This window comes from Leptidea sinapis, chromosome 17 (genome assembly GCF_905404315.1).
Source record: "Leptidea sinapis chromosome 17, ilLepSina1.1, whole genome shotgun sequence".
Classification (NCBI taxonomy): Eukaryota; Metazoa; Arthropoda; class Insecta; order Lepidoptera; family Pieridae; genus Leptidea; species Leptidea sinapis.
In genome coordinates this window covers 7,877,878-7,904,381 of record NC_066281.1, presented here as the reverse complement: position 1 = coordinate 7,904,381, position 26,504 = coordinate 7,877,878, and the positions used below count along the sequence as shown (strand labels likewise).

General features: G+C 34.9%; 1 protein-coding gene across 1 annotated transcript in view; it reads left to right on the top strand.

Moving 5' to 3' along the window:
• Positions 1-26,019, top strand: part of LOC126969134 (whirlin) — a 177,486-nt gene extending 151,467 nt beyond the window's left edge. The window contains exons 14-16 of the mRNA XM_050814445.1: positions 15,523-15,792; positions 17,472-17,612; positions 19,029-26,019. Coding sequence (XP_050670402.1) covers positions 15,523-15,792; positions 17,472-17,612; positions 19,029-19,109 — 492 coding nt within the window. The 3' untranslated portion in view covers positions 19,110-26,019. The remainder of the gene's footprint in view (positions 1-15,522; positions 15,793-17,471; positions 17,613-19,028) is intronic.
• Positions 26,020-26,504: the final 485 nt, after the last annotated feature.

The window sequence follows — 26,504 nt, the reverse complement described above, 5'->3', positions numbered from 1 at the left end:
GTCGGTGGGCACTGGTCGCTCTACTGTTTCGTAAAAACTAGATTTGTTTGAGTCACAATTTATATTTCAATAGTCCGTTGCTATTAGGGTTGTCAAACTTACAAATTTCATTATAGTAAGTAATTTCATAATAGTAAGTAGTAGTTAAAAAAAACTAAATAACACGCTTTTTATAGAAAACTGAACTAAAAAATAGAAAATATTTCCTACTTTTTGGTTTGGTTTATTTACAAAAGCGTGCTTTTTTTAAACTATTATTTGCTTTGTTGATTTAAAAATTCTCTTCGGTATTCGAAAATTTCCTAATATTAGATAATTCGGTAAAGGGTAAAGGTTGAAATTGAAAATTATATAGATTGACAAATATCTTATTTTGCAAATTGAAAAATGGAATAATTTTATCAAGTTAATGTATTGTCATCGGTTCCCAATAATTCTACGAAGTTTGAACGAAACCTGTCTGTTAAAAGTGGGTCAAAATCGCGCCCAAATGAGTCCTTTACAAACAAACAAACATACAGGTGAAGCTAATAAAAAGCGTGTAAAATATATACTTCCCTTGAAAATTATTTACTTTTAACAGTACAGGTTTCTTTCTAGTACTTTTCTAGTACTCAACAAAAAAAGCATTTCACTAAAAAAGTTTTCACTAAATATCTCCACAATTTATCAAAACATGTATCATTGATATTCAAATTCAATAGTTTTTATACAAAATAAGATTTAAAATCACTTATTGGACGTCAAAAAGTACCACCCATTGGAAAAAATATAGCTTAGACCTGAGAAGGAAGGGCGCAAGAAACTCACCGGGCGACATGTTTTATATATATCGTTACAATGTAAAATATAATAGTTTTATGTATTATTTCATAGCCTGATAGCGGTCGCTCCATTCCCAATCTGTGTTATTATTAATAATCATCAGTAATATCATTTCGCTCATATAACTGCTGCCCTCGTACCAGACGTGTAGAAAGACTTACTAAACCAAATATTATAAATTATAATGTATTAGATGCTTACCTAACTGTGTATTATAACGGTATTAATTGTCACTCCTATTTATACATCAAATCACTGACCTCTACTATATACCACTGGACTGGCGGCTGTCAAAGTGCTTTTGTGACTGTTTGAAATTCGCCATTTTGGCGCTGTTGGCCATGTAGCGAGAGTCTGTGGTACTAAAACTAGTGATGACAACCTAGTGGACAACATGGATGGTGGGAAACTATGGTGGGAAACTATTTACAAAAAAAAATTGTGATAAATTACGTTGATTCTTGAAGTATAAATAACATGGAAAACGAATGAAATTAATTCAAAATGTAAATATACTTCAGAGTAGTTTCAGTTTCACGTTCCTTCGCAGCCATTTGTATTATACGTCAAAATTAGTTCTCTGGACGCTCGCGAGTGGCGCTTCAGATAGGTACAAAAAATTGCTGTCAAACATATGGAATAGCCTGTCCAGTGGTATTTATACAAGTCAGTGCATCAAATGATACCTCGAGCTGTGAATACACGGTAACTAATATAAGTTAACAGTATAAATACATCGCACAGACAGATACTTCTCCAAAACAATCTTAACCATTAATGTAGATTTCAAGCATTTTTGGTTGCAAGTAAAAACAGTCACAATGACTCTTCAATTACCCGTTTGTTCCCACGGCCCAAAACATCTTTACGAAACTGGAAAAACCGGAAAGCTACATCAAGTCAGTTTCTTGAACCATATATCATTTCATCAAACTTATTTAGTTTTTTCTACTACTCTTGCGATGGTCCTGTTTCAATGTCTTGCTAGTTGAAACTTGATATTAAACTACTAAGCTATCTGAGATTTATATATCGTTTGTTAATTAATACAAGAAAACGTGGAGGAAAGAAAGAAGTGGAGTTAGTAATTGATGAGTATTAATTGTATTTGTTCTGATAAGTGTCTACCATTGGGAGGCTCTTTTGTTCAGGAAGCCGGCTAGATTATCGGTACCACAACGGCGCCTATTTCTGCCGTGAAGCAGTAATGTGTAAACATTATTATGTTTCGGCCTAAAGGGTGCCGCAGCTAGTGAAATTACTGTGCAAATGAGACTTAACATCTTATGTCTCAATGTGACGAGCGCAATTGTAATGGCGCTCAGAATTTTTAGGGTTTTCAAGAATTCTAGGCAGTAGGCCGTATCAATTACCATCAGCTGAACGTCCTACTCGTCTCGTCCCTTATTTTCATTAAAAAAAATCTGTCATTGATAGTAACTGATATAATAATTCTAATCTTTTGTAAAATCTTTTACATTTTATTGAAGATATACTAAAAATTTCTAATTGCAATAGGTGTAATTTGACAATGCATTTACCTAATATCAAGTAGAATTGCACAGTAAAAATATAACCTTGTTTTATTAAGTTTGGCTTGGAAAATGAGCCATATTCCTTCGGCGTCGAGGAGAACTTTGAGGATATTAAATTAACTTTTATTTTGCATCTGGAGCTGAACTAGGAGGAACCTGTACTTTTTATGACAATAAGAGACGAGACGAGCAGGACGTTCAGCTGAAGGTAACGTAAATGCCCTGCCCATTATAATGCAGTGCCGCTCAGGATTCTTAAAAAACCCAAAAGTTCTGAGCGGCATTACAATTGCGCTCGTCACCTTGAGACATAAGATGTAAAGTCTCATTTGCCCAGTAATTTCACCAGCTGCGGCACCCTTCAGGCCGAAACACAGTAATGCTTACGCATTACTACTTCACGGCAGAAATGGGCGCCGTTGTGGTACCCATAACCTAGCCGGCATCCTGTGCAAAGGAGCCTCCCACTGGTAAATGCTTTTTGTCGCCTCTTACGACACTCTTGGACTTCCCAATTCTTTTTATGCCCCGTAATTCTTTACTTTGAGTGACTTACTTAGATGCTTGCGTTTACAATACTTTTGAATATAATGTACTCTTATATAAGGCTTTGTAATAGTGGTCTGTGGTCTGATCCTCTCTTTGACGAGATGAATGAATGACTGTGTCTGTATATGTATGTATATGTAATTATGATACGGTTTTGTGAGTATTAATGTACGTGTGTATTTGCTGTCTTGATGCGGTCAGGAGCGGCACATAAATTAAGCACCGCTCATTGTATGAATTGTCATATGTAATGAAATGTCATTGACTGTATTCTTTGTATTACGAATATATAGGTAAACCAATAAAATATAGGTTTTGAATGAGTAATCATCATCATCATCAGCCGGAAGACGACCACTACTTGTCAAAGGCCTCCCCCAAAGATCTTCACGACGATCGGTCCTGCGCTGCCCTCATCCAACGTATTCCGGCGATCTTGACCAGATCGTCGGTCCATCTTGTCCCCCACAAGCCTACCAACACTGCATCTTCTGGTTAAGTTATATACTAAAAACCGTCTCTGAAACACGCTGCATTTTATGGTACTATTCCGATTCCGTTTCAGCTGTTTTCGTAGTATAACAGAAGTAAAAAGCGGCTTTCCATTTATTAGAATACATTATCTCAGCTTGATGGTGGTAGGGTACGAAAGCTTTACGAAAAACTGACAACTATGTAAGAACAATCTTATATAATGGAACAATGACGTTTCCGTGCGGAGATCGCTCATTGCAATGTAATTCTTTTGTAATCGTCTGAACGCTGTCAAATCTGAAGGCTTGTGTGTTTTTGTGTCATTTAGTGAGTATACGACTGTTACAACATTAATTCTACATCGCATGTTGCGGTAATTGTCGTTGTTGAAATAAACACACACACGACTTTTGACAATTATTATTTGGAAATCTTTTTATTGTTTGAGGAAATCGTCAGATTGCCAAGTCAGCTTGTAACAGAGACCGTCAATCCTCATCTGTGACAGCTGAACTAACTATGTGTGCAGTGTTTTTTTGAGTAATATTCTACCTTTAGATCTTATCTATCTATATAGCTTACTTAGATTTTGCTCAGATTTTACTTACGTAAAACTTAGCAGAGTGTGAAAAATACGAACTTAACTTTTGCATTGGGCTGTCTTACGGCCATTCTCAATATTCAGTCTATCTCCGGTTGCGGCCTACTTGAGATAAAAAATCATAACTATCGTTGATTTTTCTTGTCCTAATAAACTTATCGACGGTAACTCACCTTATCCGTACACGCTGTCTGTCAATGGTCCACGTATAGCTTACCAGGGATAGATGTTTGTATGAAAATTGCGAAAGTGAACTGGCGATAAGAATGACTTATCTGGTATATTGGCACAGCTTCAGATTATTGACAGTTAATTACAGTAGAAGGTAGTTATTTATATCTATCTGTAGATATTATATTGAGAACGGAGCTTACGCTCAGCATAATGTCAACAGTCAAATTACTATCGGCCGTTCCCAATATTCTATCCACATATAGAGATAAATTACTACCTTCTACTGCCAGTAATTAGCTGTCAATAATCTGAAGCTGTCCCAATATACCCGATAAGTCATTCTTATCGCCTTATATTGGGACGCGTGAATTGCAATTTCCATACAAACTTCTATCGCTGGTAAGCTATACGTCCTCCCATTGACAGACAGTGTGTACGGATAAGGTGAGCTACCGTCGATTAGTTTATTGGGACAGAAAAGTCAAAGATAGTTACGCTTTTTATCTCTAGTAAACGATAGACTGAATATTCGGAACGGCCGTATAAAAACCAAATCAAAGATTATGCTAAGCTTACACTCAGCTAAGTTTCACGAAATTAAAGTCTGAGCAAAGTCTAAAAACACTCTTTAAATATCTCAGACGGGCGCAGGCCAATGTCATAGAGTGGAATCACTTTCGTACGCCATATGTTGTTTTATTATGTGCTTCGACTGAGATATTATTATTTGTTTTATCGCGTTTATTTTTGAATGGTTTTCTTTCTAAATACTTCGTCGTAATTTAAGCTCTGCTTATGAAATTTACACACAACATATTTAAGGATTCGATCTATAAATCGTACAGTTTTGAAACATAATTATTTGAAGATACCTTTCTAGAAAACATATCCGAAAATAAATTGATATAAATCTAAAAAATGAATACTACTGGGCCAAACTATGTACAATTTTTATGGGACCAAATGGCATCTATTTCGCATAGATATTTCGCATCGGCGAATAACGCGCGGGAAGCGGGACACTTTTTAGAGCAATTCGCTCGCTCGCTTAGCCTTTCAAACTGACGCGACTTCCCGCGTTTCATTATTGGTTCTTCAGTGGAGAAACATCATGCATTGTGATATCAAACAATCCCGCAAGGGGTCCGGCTCTTGTTTCGCTTCAACTTGAGCGACTACTCAGGTCAATTTGAACACGTCCATACAAGTTAGCTGACACAATCGGCGCGAGCGATTTCCGTCCCGCGTACCGCGCGTTAGTAGCCTCAGTTTGAAGTTTGAACAGAGCTTTAATCTGCTGTTTTACGAGTATAATGTAACGTGAAAATTTAACGTTGATTTAAATACTTTTTTCTTATCATAATAATAACATACTTATCGAGTCCAAACTTATATGGGCGGTGATTTTATACCAAGTTTGTATGATCTTATAACGATCTTATAACGTTTGAGATAGTTAAGTAATTTCCTGTGCCTAGGAAATGATAACCAAAATTTAATTGCTCTGACTAACGGTTCTTGATTTGAACGACAGATAAAAGTAATATTATTTATAATTGACCGCGCATTGTGGAGAGATAACGTTTTTTGGAGATTGCCGACTCACGTTGGATGGTATCAATAAAGTAACGGTTTAGAGAATAAATAATAAGAACGGTTAAAAGAATTGTTAAAGAAACGTTTGAGTGGTAAAATAACTATCTTATTGATACCACAGACTGAGAACGGAGCGACCTCGCGCCCTCAGTCTATTAAATAATAAAATTTATTGTGACAAATAGTCACTTCGAATATTTTATGCAAAATCTACTTGATATATTAATGCTTTCAAGTGATCGTTATACCGAAATAAAATAGTTTAAATTATAATATATAGGTTCAAAGGATATTAGATGTGTTTTTGCTCGTTATTTTTATAATTTAATTGATGTTGGCAAGATATAAGTAGGTAACAGAATACTAAGACGGAAATGCAACAAAATATTGATATAAATAATTATAGAATTTTAGGTAGTAGGTAGATAGACTACATTAAATGTATTTAATTTACAAAACATTGAGACCTCTTCGTAAATAAACAAACGTATGATTCTTTATATATTAATAATAATAGCATTGACACACTTTTATACAAGTTATCTTGCCACAAAACTAGGCATAGGCTGTACTATGGGTACAAAACAATGATATATTTAATACAATATACTTACTTAAACATACATATTATACATATTTAAACATCCATGACGCGAAAACAAACATTCATATACATCATATTAATGATTGCACCTACCGGGATTCGAACCTGGGACCTGTAGCTTAGTAGTATATTATGAGCGGTTATTATACTTCAAAATTAATATTGATATTGAATATCTTGTAAACATCCGCAGGCGCAAGTTATTGGTCCGGTAAATTGGATTTTAGACAGTTTATATATCGAATTACATCTTGTGAATGACATCTGGCGATTTTTGCATTATAATAAATATAAAATGTGGTCGGGATAACAGAACAGTTTACCTGTTCTCTGATCGGGATGGACTGTTTAGCAACCGCATTTTTCACGGTGTAATTTGTATAAACCCAAAAATGAAATATATCAATTTATAATTAGCAAAAAAAACTACAGATAAAAGAGAAATTTATGGACTAGAAATACATAAACATATAGTTATAGCAGTCAAACATATAGTTTAAGACGTGGTTTATGTGTAGAAAGCCATTGGTATTTTCAATCAAACAAAATTAGATAGTTAAAATTTTAATGTCAAAAGTTTCAGTTTACCATCACCAAACATTGTAAATGGCTGAGCTGTATTAGAAGCAGTAGGAAACCCATTGCCAGTATGATGAATCGAATATAGCCCAAAATCTATTACATCCCACCAACAGGTGCAATAAATCACAATTCTCACTCAAACGTAGGTTTTTTTCAGCCTTTATCTATCAAGTGCTAAAATTAAATTTTGTTCATGGATGTATAGCTCCAAATTTGGTAAGCAGGAGTTGTTTAAAAAACCGGTAAACTCTGCCTCCAATATCTGATCTCTTATAAAATTCAATAGTGGTCACACAGATTAGCATAATTTTATTTAAGTATTATGTATAGTAGTAGTATGTATGGCGAGCGTCCTGATGGAATCACCCTGGTTGCTTGGGCACGGGGAACGGCGCTGGTGTGGGACGCGACTTGCGTCGACACTCTGGCTCCTTCTCATGTCAAAGGTACGTGAGTAAGTACTAGGGCTGCTGCTTCGACTGCCGAAGACAGCAAACGTCGCAATTATGTCAGTCTCAGTGAGTCTAACATCTTTGTGCCGTTTTCTGTCGAGACACTTGCCCCGTGGGCCCCAGAGGCGCGAAGAATGTACAAAGTACTGTCTACGCACCTCAATAGGGCTACTGGAAACCCAAGCGCTGGCAACTATTTCAGTCAACAAATCATCCTAGCTGAAATGCTGCCAGTTTTCTTGGCACACTTAATTAATTTTATGTAATCATAGTATTGTTTACATAGTTATGAGATTTGTTTTGTATCAATGAATATAGTGTGTATATAATATATGTATATAGAGTATGTAGTAACCTGATGCAGGTCATATCGGTTTTCGTTACGAGGCTGTCGTTTGCGGTCACTGGTTTAGTTGTATATGAATGTGTTGCAATGTTTTAACAGTCAACTGCTTCAAGAGAGCCGTGGCAACGATCATTACCAGTGCCGGATTAACCATGGAGCAAAAGTAGCAATTCCTAACGGCCCCGCGTTAAACGGGGCCCCACATATCCACCTCCACCTGTGCGATATTTGAGTGAAATTTATTAATACGTGGTACACACTATCTACTAATAATAATACGTTTGCTATTACCTATCGCTACTTTACACAACTAAGTCCTAATTCTGCTATATCTTATTTTAGCCACTGACAAGTTGGAGATCAAGCAAGCCATCTCGAGCAAAAGTCGTTTTTCTTCAAAATGCTAAGTAAAAAACTAAATGAGCTCGCAATTTTCACAATTTTTATTAAATGATTAACTTTTTGACACTTTAACCTCATAGAAGACCAAGGGCCCAGCCTTCAACAGAATTTGCTAGGGGCTTTGCCGGGTTTGCTTAGTCCGGCACTGTCATTACCTATTGTGGTTATAGATTAGCCGACAAGCTCAAAAGCGTGTTAGTTGTTGATACAGTGCTAAAGATGTGCTATAGCTCTTTATGACATCTAGGAAAATGTATCCCGAGGATTATAAATCACGAGAAAGAACTTAAAAGATTTCAACTGTTATTAAGGCGCTTGGTATTGTGAAATGGTCATCATTGACTGATATGTAATCTCCAATTACGGTTATTTTTTTTAAATTTTTAGTTTTAGTGACATTGTAATGCCACGGGTACACTATAGTGATATTGTAATTTATCTAAGTATATTACAAATGAAGTTGGTAGTGTAAGAAGTCGAGCGTCTGATTGGTATTTTTTTTCATACACAATCTGCAAAACAATAATAGTAAAGATTGGAGCATATATGCACTTTTCCGTTCAATTATCTGATATAATAGTCGAGATAGTGGTGAACAATGGCCGTTGTGGTCAACAGTCAATATATTTTGTTTTTCGGACCTACTTGTGAAGTGATAATAACTAGTTGATTACGATTTACGACTAATATATAATTAAAATATAAACATAAATAGTGACAGTGTACCCGTGACATTACAATGTCACTAAACCCAGGTCATTAAATTGTAAGAAATGAAGTCGATTGACAATCTACCGGTAAATTATAATATCACTAGTGAAAATTTAAATATATATAAATATACCTGCGATATATACATGCTTACAGTTATTCGCAATGATGAATGATTACAACCAACGGGCTTAAAACGTGTCGTTTTTGACTCTTGAGGGTGTCTACTGTCGATAGTATCTAAGAGTTTATAGAGAGCGCTAACAAGGCACCACATCGAGGACTTACTGATCCTTGATAACGGACATTGTTCGAATAACGATCGTGTCATTTCTAGACGGTAGTTATAACTTTAAGTCAGCAATTTATACTCGATCGACACAAAAGTTCTCTTCAAGGATTCTGATAATGATAACATATCGATTTTTAAACTTAGTATCGCGGAACATGTCACAACATGTATTTTATTAATTATAAGCCGATATTTCTATCCTATTGCATGAATCGTGGTCGCGGCGGTTGACACATTGACACTTGACACTAATAGTACATCAATCTGTCCACGTGGCGCCTAATTCATTTTGGTCTTTGATTTCCTAATTCACGACACACACTACTGACGACGTCCATACTTTCGGGTCTTTTTGTTGCTACGAATGCAGAGAGAGACTACGGGGTTCTATGCTTGCGCTAGTCTAAAACCACCCTCCCTAGTAAAATTCTCAGGCTGTTTTTTTAATTTCGATGGGATAGGATAATTTCTGGCAGAAATGTATTTAACATCCCTCAATGCCGCAGATAAAAATATCACCTTGCGTATTTATTTATTTTAGTGCCACAATTAATGATATTTTACTCTTAAAATATGTCAGTTCAGGTCCAAACGTCACACAATGGGGTCACTGAAAGTCAGTGATGTGTTCATTAAAGTATGGACACAGTTATAGGACTGAGTAGACTCCCAGTTTTCGAAGACCAGCGCCACAAAGATCATTTAGTATTGTTTATTTTCTTCTTTTGCATTAAGTAAGTTAAGTATTAAGATTCAGCATATATTATGTTTTTATTAACTTTTAATCTTTATTTATGACAAATCTTTTAATTAAAAAAAAATAAAATTAAAAGTGTGTCAACAAAGCATTGAAAGAAGCATGTTAAAAATCAAAAGGAAAGACAAGGTACACTAACAGAAATCAAGAAGAAAACGAAATTAGAAAGGATAGACAACCACTATAAAAAGATTATATGGCGATGGGCAGGACACACCTTGAGAAGCAATATAGATAAATGGACAAAAAATATTATAGACTGGTATCCAAGACAAGGGAAAAGGAATAAAGGAAGACAACCCATTAGGTGGGAAGATGATTTTAAAAAAGTGACTGGACCAACGTGGAGACGATCTGCTCTGGACAGATCACGATGGAAATTTCTGGAAGAGGACATTGTCAGAAGACAAGCGAACGATGTAGAAGATTAAGAACATCACTTATATTACTTAGATTATTATTACTTAGCTTAGAATAATACTTAGTTTATATATATTGTACGAATCTTACATTGTTTGCAATTAAGGCTTATTCATTCATTCATATGACAAATCTACAAAAATTATATTCCTTAAAGTTATTTATAGTTAACTAACAAGGAAGACATGATTCTGAGAAAATGGGAAGTAGGATATGGTCAGGGGTGTTCTGAGGTTAGTTCAAGACGGAAATTTGTATTTTAAGTATGTGTGTGTGTTTTTGAAAATGACGAGTGCTCTAGCGATTCCATTTAGAGATTTGGGTTCAATAAAAAAATCCTGTGCATCGTAATAGGCAGGGCGTATACCATCAGGTGGACTTGCTTTTACGTTACTTTTCTCATACAAGAAAAAACCTTTGATCATACGAAACGGACTAAACTGATTAAATTAATGCTCTTGGATAAGTTAAACATCGCTCGAATGCGAGTCGGACACGCTCACCGTGGGTTCCGTACATATTATTAGGTACCTTCATATACTTATAAAATAGGGAAAAATTATTTACATATAAATAAATGGAAAATATCAAGAGTCACTCCAATTCCTAAGTCATCTGGCAAGTCTGCAGTTGAACAATACCGGCCAATAGCTATACTTTCGTCTCCAGCAAAAGTTTTCGAAAATGTATTGCATAGGTTAATTTACTCACAAGTAGAAAAATATCTTTCAAATTTCCAGCACGGATTCAGAGCAAAACGATCGGTTAACACAAATCTTTTGACTATCACTAATTATATCTCTGCACGGTTGGACCGCAGCCTTCATGTGGATATACTTTATTTTGATTTCAAAAAAGCTTTCGACTGTGTCAATAATGACATTTTACTTAGAAGAAACTTAATAACATTGGTTTTGCACCTGAGCTTTTAAAACTCCTAGCAGACTACATGCGCGACAGGCAGCAGTTCGTTAGGTTGGGTATCTATGAATCCGCACCTTACCACACGCGCTCGGGAGTAAGTCAGGGTTCGATACTCGGTCCTTTGCTGTTTCTTCTTATGGTGAACGACTTACCGACAGTTCTTGACATAAACTGTGTCTCCTTTACGCAGACGATCTTAAGTTATACACTGAAGTTCGATCAGAAGCAGACTGCATGGCGATCCAGGAGGATGTTCGTGCGATACATGAATGGAGTACAGCAAATGACATGGAATTTAACATATCCAAATGTTACATAATGAGTTTCGGCCGTCTGTGATACCCGATTTTATTTGACTACACAATTGGGTACACGACACTTACCAGAACTTTAATAATGAAAGATCTGGGTGTCACATTTGACCAACAGCTCACCTTTAAAGATCATATAACCACCGTTGCAAAGGAATCTTTCCAGCGGTTGGGATTTGTCTTGAGAAATGCACGCAATTTTAAAACAAAATGTGTCTTTCGCCTTCTATATAGTGCGCTAGTTCGCAGTAAATTAGAAGCAAGCTCATGTGTTTGGAACACCCACTATTCCACCTATGGCAGGCTACTTGAAAAGGTCCAAAAAACTTTTCTCAGGTTTGTGTACAAACTCAACTTTGGATATTACCCATTCATGTGTCCTAGAGCATTCCTCCTGGGCTGCCTTAGTTACACCAGTTAAGACCAGGAGAGCGAATGATCAATTAGTAATGGTATGCAAAATAATCCGAGGTCTAATTGATGCTCCGCATCTACATGATGAGCTGGCCAGGCTCTATACCTCAGACAACTATTGCCGATCCCGGAAGCACAGTCTCCTTGCTGTCCCTTTCTGTCGGACAGTTTCACTTGCCAGCTCCCCCATTCCGCGCTCCCTCACTGCCCTCAGTGCGCTGCTGGAAGCCTTTCCTGACTTTGACTATTTGCGGATGCATGGAAGGAAGTCTTGAATGTTTGTCAGAGGTTCAGTGAGACACTTTGACTACATTTACGATGTTACAAATAGGAATTATTATTGTTAATACCATTTTATTATTATTTTTCTGCTATTATTATTACGAATTGTTCTATTTGACTAATCCATTATGTTATTTTTTTGAGACGACGATTGACAACTGTTGACACGACTTTGATTCGTGCGTTGTATCAACATCTGTGTATATTTAAAATTTTCTTATTACTTTTGACATTGTTTAAATTTTATTGTTAATTGAATTTTATGTTATTTTTAATTATATTTGTAAACAATATTATATTCTGTGTTAATAAGTGTAATTGGTTATAGGCCGTTGTTGTACACAAATAACAAATACAATAAAAAAAATAAACAAATAAATACTGAAGAAAGTAGAAGAATTCTGAAGATATCGTGGACGGATAGAATATCGAATGAAAGAGTTTTGCAGATAATGAACAAAATAGTAGAGATCTTGAAAACTATCATGAAACGCAAGTTGCAGTACTTGGGTCTCATAATGCGTAATGTTAAATACGACCTGCTGCAACTCCAGGAAAAGGGTGGACGCTTTTTCAGGAAAATTCAGGAAAAGCGTCCACCCGGAAGAAGGCGTACTTCGTGGTTTAAGCCTTAGCACAAGATCCCTGTTCCGAGCCGCTGTTTCAAAGATAAAAATAGCACTAATGATAGCCGAGCTCCGGTAGGAGATGGCACCTCAAGAAGAAGAAGAAGCTAAAATATTATGCGTTCCTTGCATTTTATGATTTAATTAAAAAATTTAAAGTTTACAGACTTTTCCCTATACTTGTAGTATAACACGGTATTATATGTCAAACTTCATAGGTCTAGATCAACGGAAATAACCCTATAAATTTTGATTCACTTTAAAGTGGTGAAATAGACGTTTTTTGCGGCATAAATGGCAATATCATATTTTGTTTACGGTAACTTAGAAGTGTGATTTTTTCACAACTTCAATAGACTATAGACTCAAGTATATCGTTTTAATTTAAGATCAATACCTTCACGAGCTCCTGAGATAAAGGAGCTTGATAGATAGACGGACGGACGACGGATGAACCAGAAAATGATCCTATAAGGGTTCCGTTTTTTCTTTTGAGGCACGGAACTAAAATAGTTGAGTCGTATGTACAAAGGTTTTCAAACCATCGTAGAAGACATTAAACACCTTGGCATTAAAGAAAAATATATTTGCACGGCGGCCATTTTCTGTTATTTCTTGATATAGCAGCAATAGTAGTAACATGACTATTTCATTGACAGACGAACAGGCGGACAGACAGTGAAGTCTTATTAATAAATGGGCATCAGGGACGACGGCTAGTATTACATACAAAATCAAGATTAACATTTAAGAGCCTTGAAATGAGAAAGGTTTTATTAAAAATTATGTAAATAAAAAATACACCAGACAATTATTCACGGAACACACGAACGGTGGGAAGTTGACAAAATGAACAATGGACACTTTTGATTGGCTACACGTTTGTGCTCACAACTTTCCCAATTCAAAACCCTTCCTCTAACTAACGCTGTCGTGTTTTTGTTACATGCAAACCCAATTATTTATATTTAAAGGATCAGGTATGTTTTCATATCGCTTAGTTTTCATAATTTATATTTAATAGCATTATTGTAGTTAGCGTTATTGTAAATAGAACAGAGAATCTATATTTTTCGAGTGGTTCCATATTTGTTAAGACTGATAGATTTTAGCTAATGAAGATGTAGCGTTATTAGTATAGTTGCATCCTGGAGTGCAGTAGATCGGTGCTGAGAGAGTATGATGTTTCAGTGTGGATATCTCGAGGGTCTGCGCTCATCACTCGGTGGCTGGACGGAGAAAGTTAAGTCGTGGTACTGGGGACGACCTCTAGTAAGTGGCCCGATCTTCAGCCCTCGGTTATCAGCCGTTGTCCTAGCACATTGACGATACTTGCACGATCTTTAAAACAAATGATAAACTGTTTTCCAAATTCTCCGCTTTGAAATACGAAATAATGCTTGATGTTAGAACTTTTAATGTCTTCTTTCACTTTATTTATATGCACAATTTGTATTGAAGTTCGGTTACGATGTTTATTTGCTGGATTCGGTGTAGATTCTGTGTACACTTTTCTTTTGTTGTTAAGTACGGATTTGGTTAGATTAGCGTTTTAGAAGTTGATCATTTCGACACGGTGCATGCTTTATGACACATTTACGTCAGGGCAATAATTGAGTTTAGCATTTATAGTTTCTCTATCAAGTAACAAACAGAAGCCACCGCGATACAAACGCATTAATCCCATTTACAACGTAGTGCATGAGCCATACAAATCTTTAGTATGTCGATCGATTTCGTTAGTTTGAGAATGTTTTCCATGCTTCGTATTTCTGTTACTATTAGTTGATTTGCAGTGCAGTTACCATAAATATTATTGGCTCTGTTTACAAAAACCCTTATCAATTGGTTGTAAAGATACTACTCCTTATGTCTCCAATCGACACTTGTAAAATACCTTTGTGCCACGCCACCGAGTGACCGAACAGCATGATTCTAAGCCTCGTACTCACACCGCACTTACAGCTTCTTGATACATCCGACATGTGTTCACTGAAATTTACGTAACTGAGGGGCACAAGGTTGTAAGTGTTTCCACTGACCAGTCAAGTTGATGTGGTACCGCCATCTGCCACCCAGCTGCGAATACAAAACTGTGTAACAAACCTTAGACTTGTAATTATGTTAATGCCTGTTAGATTATTGTTAGAAGTAGTGTTGCAGTCCAGTTATGTGGTATAAGAATAATATACTGGTAAGTTGGAACAAAATAACACTGAAACTAATACACAAACACACCATACTTTAAATCTGTCAACAATGACGTTCTACACACATATAAGGACATATCATTCGCACTCTGATAGCGGAACGCCAAAAGCGTACTGCAGACAATGTAAGCACACTTTTCTCGTTCACACACGACTATGTGTCAACTGTGACTGTCCTAATCGGGTTTTAAATTCAACGTACATAATCTTAACTGAATAATTGAATTACATTGCTGCTTATTGACCAAACATATTTTCAACAACTGGAGTTAATGCGGCAATGTAGTTTATTATAGTGTAATTTGTGGCATGTTCCATTTTTCTGTTTTGTTTTTATTCGACGTGATTTGTCTATATGTGTAGAACGTATCATTGCCTGTCAATATTAACCTTAACCACCATATTATTTCGATTGAATGGATACCTTACCTTCAGGAACTTGCACATAAGCTGTCGAGAAGCTTCGATATGAAAGAAGAAGGCGGTGCGTTGTTAGAAGACAGAGGTGGCATCAGAAGACATCAATCTATGCAGAGGTTGCAACACGGAGAACAAGCAATGGATGAGAATCGGACTGCGAGGGTAGTACCAGATCATCATGGCAATTTGCACATTAGTGTGAAAAAGACGAAACCAATACTTGGTATTGCAATAGAAGGAGGTGCAAACACTAAACATCCGTTGCCCAGAATTATTAATATTCATGTAAGTATTGCAACAAATAGATATGTCTAAAATTAAACTGCTGAGTTTCTTGTTCATTTTCTTCCAATATCGGATACCTAGGTGATGATCAATAAGGGACTTCAAAACCAACATTGGATAAAACTATTTGAATTGAGTAGATATCGCCTTGTCGTCAATAATATGAATTAAAATCTTAGTTATTGGTAGAAGTATTACGTTTTTTTTCTAATATCTTATAAATAGATATAGTCTACATTGAATAATCTATATTTAAATAAGAGATTACCATCTATGTACTCATTACGATCTCTAGAACCAAATAGCCCAAGGAGTTGAAATTTGGTAGGAAAATCCCTTTCGTCGAGTAGAAGACAGCTAAGAACGCATTTTACGAAAATTTACCCGCAAGGGGGATTGCATGGAGTTAATTAAAAGAAACTCATTTTTATACTATTATAGCACTTAGACTGAGTTGTATAGAGCGAACTGAGACTTTACTTACGTAAGACTTTGCTAATTGTGATAAAACTCGAAATTGACTTTTGTATTCGTCTATCTTGGCTTATGCACAGTATAATTTCAACTTTCAAATGACAATAAAAACGAAATCAAAGTTTATGCTAACACTTAGCTAAGTTTAACGTGAGTAAAGTCTGAGCAATGTCTTAGTAAACTCTATAGATTTCAGCTTATTCGTATGAAACTTGGCTAGATAGGCTGTAGCCTTTGAAACTGTGATAATAATATGTATATTATTATCACGGTTTATGCAGACGTGTGTTGGTAGCATTACTCAATTGTTTTTCATTTCATGTGTTTATCGTTTGTTCTATAAGTTTGAGCAAGTCAGTCATCCAATCTGAATATCTTATTTGATAATTATAAATGTATTTTCTTTGATTAACGCGAGTGTTACACATTTAAATAAAACACATTTTAAGTATTAAACGTGTGTAATTGTAATTGTAAATGTTACATTTTTATTTTATTTTAGCTAACCCGACGTTTAAAGACCGTTGCAGATCTCGTTTTCGGGACATGTCCCATGGTAACTAAAATAAAAATAAAAATGTATCTTTTACAAAAAAATCTAATGTAAAAACAGATACAAAACACGCGTTTTAATTCTTTAAAGGTGTTTTATTTAAATTATAATGGTATAAAAAAATAGTATCAGAATAATCAAAATTGTACAACGGCAGTAGATTGAAAGTTAAGAGTAACAGAGATTTTGACAGGTTGCAGCATAGTAGATAGCGTTTGTATAACCTCGAATTTATCTACCAGTGGGAGGCTCCGTCGCACAGGATGCCGGCTAGATTATGGGTACCACAACGGTGCCTATTTCTGCCTTGAAGCAGTAATGTGTTAACGGTGTTTCAGTCCGAAGGGCACCGTAGCTAGTGAAATTACTGGGCAAATGATACTTAATATCTTATGTCTCAAGGTGACGAGCACAAGTGTAGTGCCGCTCAGAATTTTTGGGTTTTTCAAGAATCCTGAGCGGCACTGCATTGTAATGGGGAATGGTAGTATCAATTACCATCGGCTGAACATACTACTTGACTCGTGCCTTATTTTCATAAAAAACAAAAAAAAATCTAATTCCTGAGTATATGTATTCCTGCTTATAGCCTCCACGTGGATGCTGCAGGCTTCTATTTTCGCTGTTTTATAAATTATTTTTGCTGTTTCAGGAGCACGGATCAGCATTTGAGGCGGGAGGACTGGAGGTTGGTCAGTTGATACTTGCGGTGGATGGGCAGCGCGTTGAAGGGCTGCAACACCAAGAAGTCGCGAGGCTTATTGCAGAGTCATTCGCGCAAAGAGATAAACCAGTATGTATCAAAGCTCTATGTATTATTGCTCAAGGGTGTATTTTGTGGTCGGAATGCAATGACTTTCATAGTTCTTCGTCTTATTTAATGATTAAAACGCCATTTTAAGATGCTTTATTGCCACTTCGTTCTGCTCAAGTCTTAGGCACATTATTTCAAATGGGTGATTTTAATTGGGAATAAAATTATTTTGAGTAAAAACATTTTAATTGTAATATTTATATTATTAAATAGACTTCGATTTATTTTTTCTGTATTATTGACTGATGTATAGATGTTCTGTTCAATTATAATAATGATGAAAGATTTACAGAATAACAGAAACTACAGAACTATTAACAAGAAAAGTCAAAACGCGACAGTGAAAACTTCAAAACAAACAGTGATATCACGAAAATATCACGACATGTACCTAACTGTATTGAAACTGCAAACCGTACTGACCCAACAGGACGAGCGAGAGCGGGAAAGGGGAACGGGAGGTGGATTCACGTTCCAGCGAGGTCCAGATATATTGTAGTCGTGTGACACTTTGGTAACGAGCTAACAACGCCGCATCATTGTCATTAAAAGTAGAATCTGCAAGTCACGGCTGTTTGCTGTTTAAAATAAAAACAACGCAGTTAGACGAGCATGTTAGTGGACAATAAAAACGTAAAATAATTAAATCAAAGGCGATAGTAGACTTAGGAGTCGTAACGGTGACACGTTGGTAGAATGTGGATCATAACGCTCGACCCACGACCTCGCTAATACTACAATCACAATATAATGTTTTGATATAAGTACAGCCTACAGTTACCATTCAAATCTGTTATATTTGGAAGCGAAGCGTATATACGGACGTAGGGCTCTCCAACCGAGCTAAGCGTCAAATTTTAGCGTTACACGAGAGCGTCAGATTTAGGACCGTTACACGATATATACAGATGTAATCGTTAAGTTTGATCAGGCGATTATTCCGTTACTATTTCAAATATCTTTAAGTTAACACTTTATCTTGTCACGCACACTAATATAATAAATGTGGGCTGTTTTCATTGGTTCTCTAGCAGCAAGAGGGTCTATCTATTCGTATAAATTATCTAAACGTTTGTGTGGTAAAGGTTGCTATAACATAAATAACTTTCTTAATGATACCCCAGATTGGGAATGGAGTGACCGCCCTCAGGCTATTAAATAATAAGTTTAGTTGTACAATATTACCTCGTAAACATATTTTTTCGATGAAAAAAAAAAGCCCGCTGAGTTTGTTGCGCTCGTTCTTCTCAGGTCTGAGGCATTCATTTTGGAATGGGTGGTAGTTTTTGACTTTCAATAAGTGATGTCACATCCTATTTTGAATGAAAATATTTGAATTTGAATTAGAATAAGGTATTATCATTCAGATTAACATGAAATGTGTATTGATTACAGGAAATTGAATTCTTAGTCGTGGAGGCGAAAAAGTCCAATTTAGAACCGAAGCCGACCGCGCTGATCTTTTTGGAGGCCTAACATCTACTGTCCCTCCCCGCCAGCGACCCTCCGGCCGCGTCGGGCAACGCGACCTTGGGGGTCGACCTCACCGCTCTCATCACGGAATAGCCAACTCCAACCTGCGCTGTCACATGCTCTTCTAAACGCTACGCTAAAGATAACGCCTGACATATGTTACAGAGCAATATGTTCACAATGAAACATTGCTATGCAGTATGACAGGCGTCGAGCGTCAAACGTTAGCTCTACAAAATCTGACGTTGCAACGGACTGTTATGAGAATATCTCACGCAGGTATAAGACAAGGCAATCTAAATGGCACAAGGGAGGCGATTGTGTTGATAAAATATATAAATGATATTGAATAAAATCTCCCAACTTTCTAGGGATTATGGGTAGGCTGAAAATAAAATGCTAAATTTTTGAAACTGTTTTCTAGATATTAGAAATTACAAATTTAAACGTAGGTGGTGACTGAATTTTATAAAAAAAAGAATATACTTCTTTTGTTGAAAAGATATAAAGTATCATGTTTAAATACTCATAAAGTCACGCTAAATTATCACACGCCTCGACACACGAGATTGTAGAAATTATTAAGAGACGGTCGTATAGAACTTAGATTGCATAGATTGGTATTGGTGCTTAAAACAAGTTATAAATCATTCGATAACAGTTATGACATTCGATTAACGAGAGAACACACATTTAAATAAAATATCCTTTAACGGGTACAAACTCTTGTAACTACAACTGAATTTTATCACTTACTATTTATTTTTCCCCGCTAACGCAAAACTTACAGCGGTGTTATTCTCGTAATTTTAAAATCATTGACGTTAAGGTCCGATCTTATTCACGGTTTACTCTAGACTAATATTCTCCTATAATTTCCCTGGAACTGAATCGGAGCAGCGCGTCACAGTTGAACGACAAGCGTGCACGAAGTTCCCAATATTGTTCTACCAAATACAAAATATTTCTACTTCTATTAAAGGGGTTATCTATGATCTATTATATTATGATGTTTTAAGTTGTCAACTCAACCAAACGTCAAAATTTTATAGAACACTGACCTTCACTATTTACCACTGGACTGCGGCTGTCAAAGTGCTATTGTGTCTGTTTGATATTCGCCATTTTGGCGCTGATGGCCATAACGAGAGTCTGTGGTACTAAAACATCGATAGACGATAGGAAAACTATTTACAAAAAAAAATTGTAAGTACATTATCACGTAGATTCCTGAATTATAATTAACTAGGAAAACGACCGAAATTAATTCAAAATGCAATAATAATTTAGATTACTGTACGTTTTTCTGGCAGCCATTTGTATTATATATCAAAATTAGTTCTCTGGACGCTCGCGAGTGGCGCTTCAAATAGGCACAAATATAATAATAAAAGCCTTTATTCACTGACCATGCATTTGAACTTATATACTACTTATTAAACATTTCTTAAATCTATTAAAAAGTAAAATTAAATAAAATTATGTTAATGTAAAGCAACCACTTTATTGGTCAGGTTGTCTTTCGACATAGGCCTCCCCCAGTTTCTGCCACTTATCTCTATCTCGCGCTAACCTTCTCCATCCTGTTGGTAAAGGCACAAATAATTTGCTGTCAAACATATGGAACAGCCTGTCCAGTGATATATATACATGTCAGTGATTAAGCATCTTACAACAATTGACATGCGATCCTGTTACGAGAATACGCATCATACGATTTCCCTAAATCGGAACGTAACTTCATCACATTCGGAACTGAACTGCCAATTTGTGTTACAAGAATACCAAATTTAACTTTTAGCATATGGTCGCTTCGATCATATTCTCAAGTTGTTACGAGAGCAGGGCTACAGACATTTCTTGAACTGCCGAAATCATAATAATGTTAAAATTCAGTTTTAACGTTTCAAAGTGTATTTTATTTAAATATTTCAATATCGAACATAATTACGCGATTGCTTTTGTAGTAAAACATCTCACGTTGGTTTAGAGCTTGCATTTCCATTTCTGGGATCATGAAATCATCAACGTCATCCATGTGCCATCAGCGTTGCATCCAGATAATACGCGGGTCATCTCATCTCAGCTCGTTGTATCGACGGTAGAATTAGACCATAGAGCATCTTCATGTCAGCATAGAGCAGAGCTTGCAGCATAAGCGCAGCACTAAGCAAATATTATGAATAGAAAGAGAATTTTTTCAACTTGCTATCGAGTATCAAGTAGCAACGTACATAGTTTGCTTAGGAGAGCGATATGTTTGCGGCATGTCATTCCATATGGTAGGAAATCGGTGAGTTTAGAAGTTATGGCGGAGAGGGACTTAGCCCACTCAAATTTTTTATATAGTTATATACTCGTGTAGTTAATAATGCGTGTAAACTAAATAATTTTATGTTACACTTATGTCAAACACTCGCTGCTCGCGATGGTATCAATCATCGATGCGCTATGAACAGAATTTATTGATTATTATTCTTGAAATCGATTACGGCTATCGATGTAATGAAAATCGACGTGGGCAAAGAGTTTTTGACATTATGTTTAGTTGTTAGTTGGAATTATATCCTCGTTGTCGATGTCAATCTCTGTGAGCTTATATTTAGTTCGTTATTTCCATATCGGAGTAATATTCCGCTTGTATTCATGCTTAAGTAATGTAACTTAGAATTGTGTTACGTGAAAATAAGTTTTATAATATGATGGCACATTTTGTCACAGCTTGAAAATAATTTATCTGAAACAGAAGTCGTGATAAAATATACATGAACAAATAATATTTCAATAAATTGCTGATGTCATTTCATCTGTTAAGTTATTATCTTAAGTAGTTTAGTTCATCCTTGCTAAAGCTTATACATACTTAAATAAGTCAGCTACTTAATATATTTATAAATACAACAACTTAGATGTTAAAATATGTTTATATAATTACTATAACTTAGATATATGTATTGTACTCAAGTTTTTTCCTAGTGTAAATAAAACAGTTTGATATTTTGTGAACTGTAAATATATTAATGTAAAATACAAAATATAACTTCATGTTAGTGCCAAAAGCAATATAGACCGAAATGTACAGATTCTCAAAACCATAGAAGTCTAAATAAGAAGGTTCTTTAGATTTCTATGGTAAAAAACCAATTGTATCTATGAAATGACACTATTTTAACTCAACCAAAAGATTTTTTGACTTATTTTTAAACAGGGATACAATCTATTCGAAGATTTTCTTTATATAGATTACGCATTAGCTTAAAATACATATTTATCAGAGTAACTACGAAAAAATTTTTAACAACTTGCAATTAGGAATTTGTAAAATAGTCTCATTTCATAAATTACAGTAACCTCTATAACTTACAGTAATCTATAAAACAACTTATCAACTGTTGTCAGCATTAACTGCGATATCTCAAAATAAGCTTTCATTATCTTAATATATATATAAATTACGTGACACGTTGTATGTCCGCGATGGACTCCTAAACTAATGAACGGATTTAAATATGGATTACTTCATAGAGTGTATCTCAGTCCAACTTGAGCGATAGGATAGTTTTGTTTTCTATTTGGGACCCATAATTATTTTTATTTCCAATATTTGTTTTGTATGGACATATTTTCCATGAGAGAATTTATTGACACGCGGTGTGACAGTTCTGCTGAGAAACAATTTCATTATAACAGCAGGGAGCATATTTTACGAAATAATTCTTGAAGTTATTAATATTATTGTATAGTTCATTATGTACAGAACAACGTCTGTCGCGTCTACTAGTATTTATATATATTATCTATTTAATTAGAATTTGATAAAACAATTGTGTTATATATAATTTACTGTGAAGATGCAATATTCAGCTGTTAATTTAATATTGCAATAGTGTTATTAAAACTTCATTTTTTAATCTGAATAATGTAAAAATATTAATAATTATAAGTATTTATATGAATATATCTAAATTATAAATACGCTGTTAGGACATTGTCATATAACATTATTTTATGCTGTTTGTGCTTAAGTAGGTACATATAAGTTAAATTTGTGACGGCTAAAGTACTAAGTTACCATCTAATTAAAATCATGGATCACGCAAGGAGGTAACGAGAATTGGCCGGGAGGTAATATAGCCAAGCCAGCCGATACATATTAAGAAGTTTACTGAAATGGCAGAAATATATATCTTATTACAAATACATTGTGAAAATAAGGAATTGTTTGTAGTTTGTGAAAAGACACAGTTAAAAGACAAACCGTGTTTTTTTTTTTTTTAATTTATGGTTTTGTAATAATAGTGTTTCATACCAGTATGTGAGGCTCTTACGATTATTACATAGTCTAGAAACTTCTCGACCTATTCTAAATATTTGTTACCAATTATCAATAATTAGTTTATTATGCGTTGGAGTCAATTTGTGTATATTTTATTCTGAAAAATATTTTAAAAATTAGTTATAATTTAACTACATTTTCCTTATATTATAAGTACCTAGTACTATAGAAACAAAGTCTGTTAATATTCGAGCAATTTTCGTACATTTCAAACAAAATTTGTTCAACTTAGATTTATTAATATTATATTGTAAGTCTTACGTTATTTCATATTTGTGAATAGAGTCAATTCATTCGAGAAAGCAATCATTAATATTATATTTTAGTATTTTAATGTAGTATAAGTTTACTTGTTTAAATGATAATACTTAAATTTTATAAAATAAAATTAGTTTAATTGCTTTTTATTAACCGACGATGTGAAATATTAAAAATTTGTTAAACATTATGATCTCACAATGTTTTATAGCCAAGACATTGGTAATCAAATTAAAAAAAAAAAACACATAATAGTCTTCAAGTATTTACTCCATAAAACTGGCTTTTCCTAAAAAGGCTACTAAGGTCAATTATCTAATTAATTTGCCTCCGTTGCTCAAAAACGGCTTTGTATCACTCAAAATTGTGTTTGGCACCTTATATATCGAGACCGACTTATAGATCATACCGATATTACTATAATTTATTTATGTACAAACAAATAATAACTTATTTATTCTATCGTTGTGGTTGCTATATTAGGAAATCTGTGTGAATAGACTTTTACAATAAAAATTGTCATAAAAGTAAGTCAACTGCACAATACAATGATGCGAAGCTGCCTTTACAGTTGTGCTTAATTATAAAATAATACTGAATTAAATTAATGTTTAAACAATGCAGTGTAATAATATAATCAAAGTGACTCGTCAAAGTTAACTAGATAAGCCCATTGACGAACGAAAGACTATCGGGTCTCAAGTTGACATGTCATTAATACCTTCTAGTACGTGTTAAGACGTTTTGATAAGATTAACGGCCGTTCCCAATATTTAGTCTATCTCTTAATTGAGATAAAAATCATAACTATCGTTGAGTTTTCTCTCCCAATAAAGTTATCGACGGTAACCTTGTCCGTACACGCTGTCTGTCAATGGGACGACGTATAGCTTACCAGCGATAGAAGTTTGTATGGAAATTGCAATTCACGCGTCCCAATATAAGGCGATAAGAATGACTTATCGGGTATATTGGGACAGCTTAAGATTATTGACAGCTAATTACTGACAGTAGAAGGTGGTAATTTATATCTATCTATAGATAGTATATTGGGAACAGCCGTAAGACATATATAATATATCTTCCTTACATAAACTGAGCCAACTGCTCTCTACGGAACATTCCCATAAAAACCTAATAGTTAACCATACAAATGTCAAACACTGCTTGCCTGCGAAGGCGTAGATATTGTCGCACCGCTGTTGTATGCATACTCATTTATTTTATTTCTTTGGGATAACAAAACAGTTTCCAGAATACATTTTACAATTGCGATGTACAGTATTAAATTAATTTCTAGTGAAAACAAATCCCATTGACCCACGAAGTGATTTTATAGTGTTACTAGATATAATACATCGATGAAAAAGAAAGATTAACAACTATTAAAGTTATACATACATTAAGAAGTAAAAAATACAATATTTTTCAGTACAACGAGAATAAAACAAAATACAATGTTTTTATGCCATAATTATTATCATTTATAGTCGTATATTATTGAAATACATTAAAACAGAGAGAATAAATGAGAGTTAACATGAAAATAAAAATACAAAAAACGTTTTATCTTAAGATTTTATTCACGTGCTTTTTAAATTGTATTTTTTAATATTTTGATAGAGTAACCTGTCTGTCTGTTACCTTATACGGTTCCTGTCAGGACTACAGGTTATAAAATATAAAACACCAGTATAATTCCGCAAATAATTTATTACACATTAAAGATGTCTGTAAGCATGAATATGATTACACACACTCTCACATCGCAGTTGCATCACTTGTTGTATCGTTCTCCGCGAACGTTCAATCAAGGATTACTCTCGAAATATGCCGAACAATGTAATAAAGAATAAAAAATCATCTAGAAATAATTAACAAGTAAACAGGTTGTTTATGTATCAGCAAGTTATATAATACTCGACTTTAACCGCCGAGAAATAAGGTCGAGATTACGTTGATAGGATATCTATGGAAAGATGACACGCGGCAAGATTTCTAGTTAACTTTGGCATGTCATTAGATTTAAACTGTTATTCCTACATTACACAAACCCCCTTTTTATATACGCTGTTGTTTATCATCTTCCTTGTTTTTTAACTATTCTATACCGTCCATTTATGTTTCTTATACCTGAATAAAGCCTGAAGAATGGAATAATTGTTGAGACAGATAAGTGACGTATCCTTGTTCGTTGGATTTGGTAATGCTACACAAAATGTACGCTCCACGCTGATTTAATTTAATAATTAAAATATGTTCTTGCTCGTTGTTAAGTTTGCCGTTGATGACAAAATATATTGTTAACTAGATACATAATATTTGTTTTATTAAGCGTCCTAGTGGAATAATCCTGGTTACTTGGGCACGGGGAAGGGCGCTGGTGTGGGACTCAACTTGCGTCGATACTCTGGCTCCTTCTCATGTATAAGTTACGTCACTTAATGCTGGGGCTGCTACTTCGATTGCAGCTGAAGACAGCAAGCGTCGTAAATATGTCGGTCTCAGTCATCAATAAATACATCTTTGTGCTATTTGGTGTCGAGACACGTGGCGGAGAGGCGCGGAGAATGTACAATGTATCCGCCTCAATAGGGCCACTTGAAACCCATACATCATTGTTTTATAATGAATATCCGGACAACCGAGCCTTGCTCGGATTTTTAAGAATGTACAAACTTGAATTTAAAAAAAAACTAATAGGACATCTGGATTCGAACCGGGTCTTCTGCTTTCCGGATCACCCAAAGTCCCATCTGAGCTACTATAGTCTTGTATATAGTGTCGAAATTTACCTTTGTATT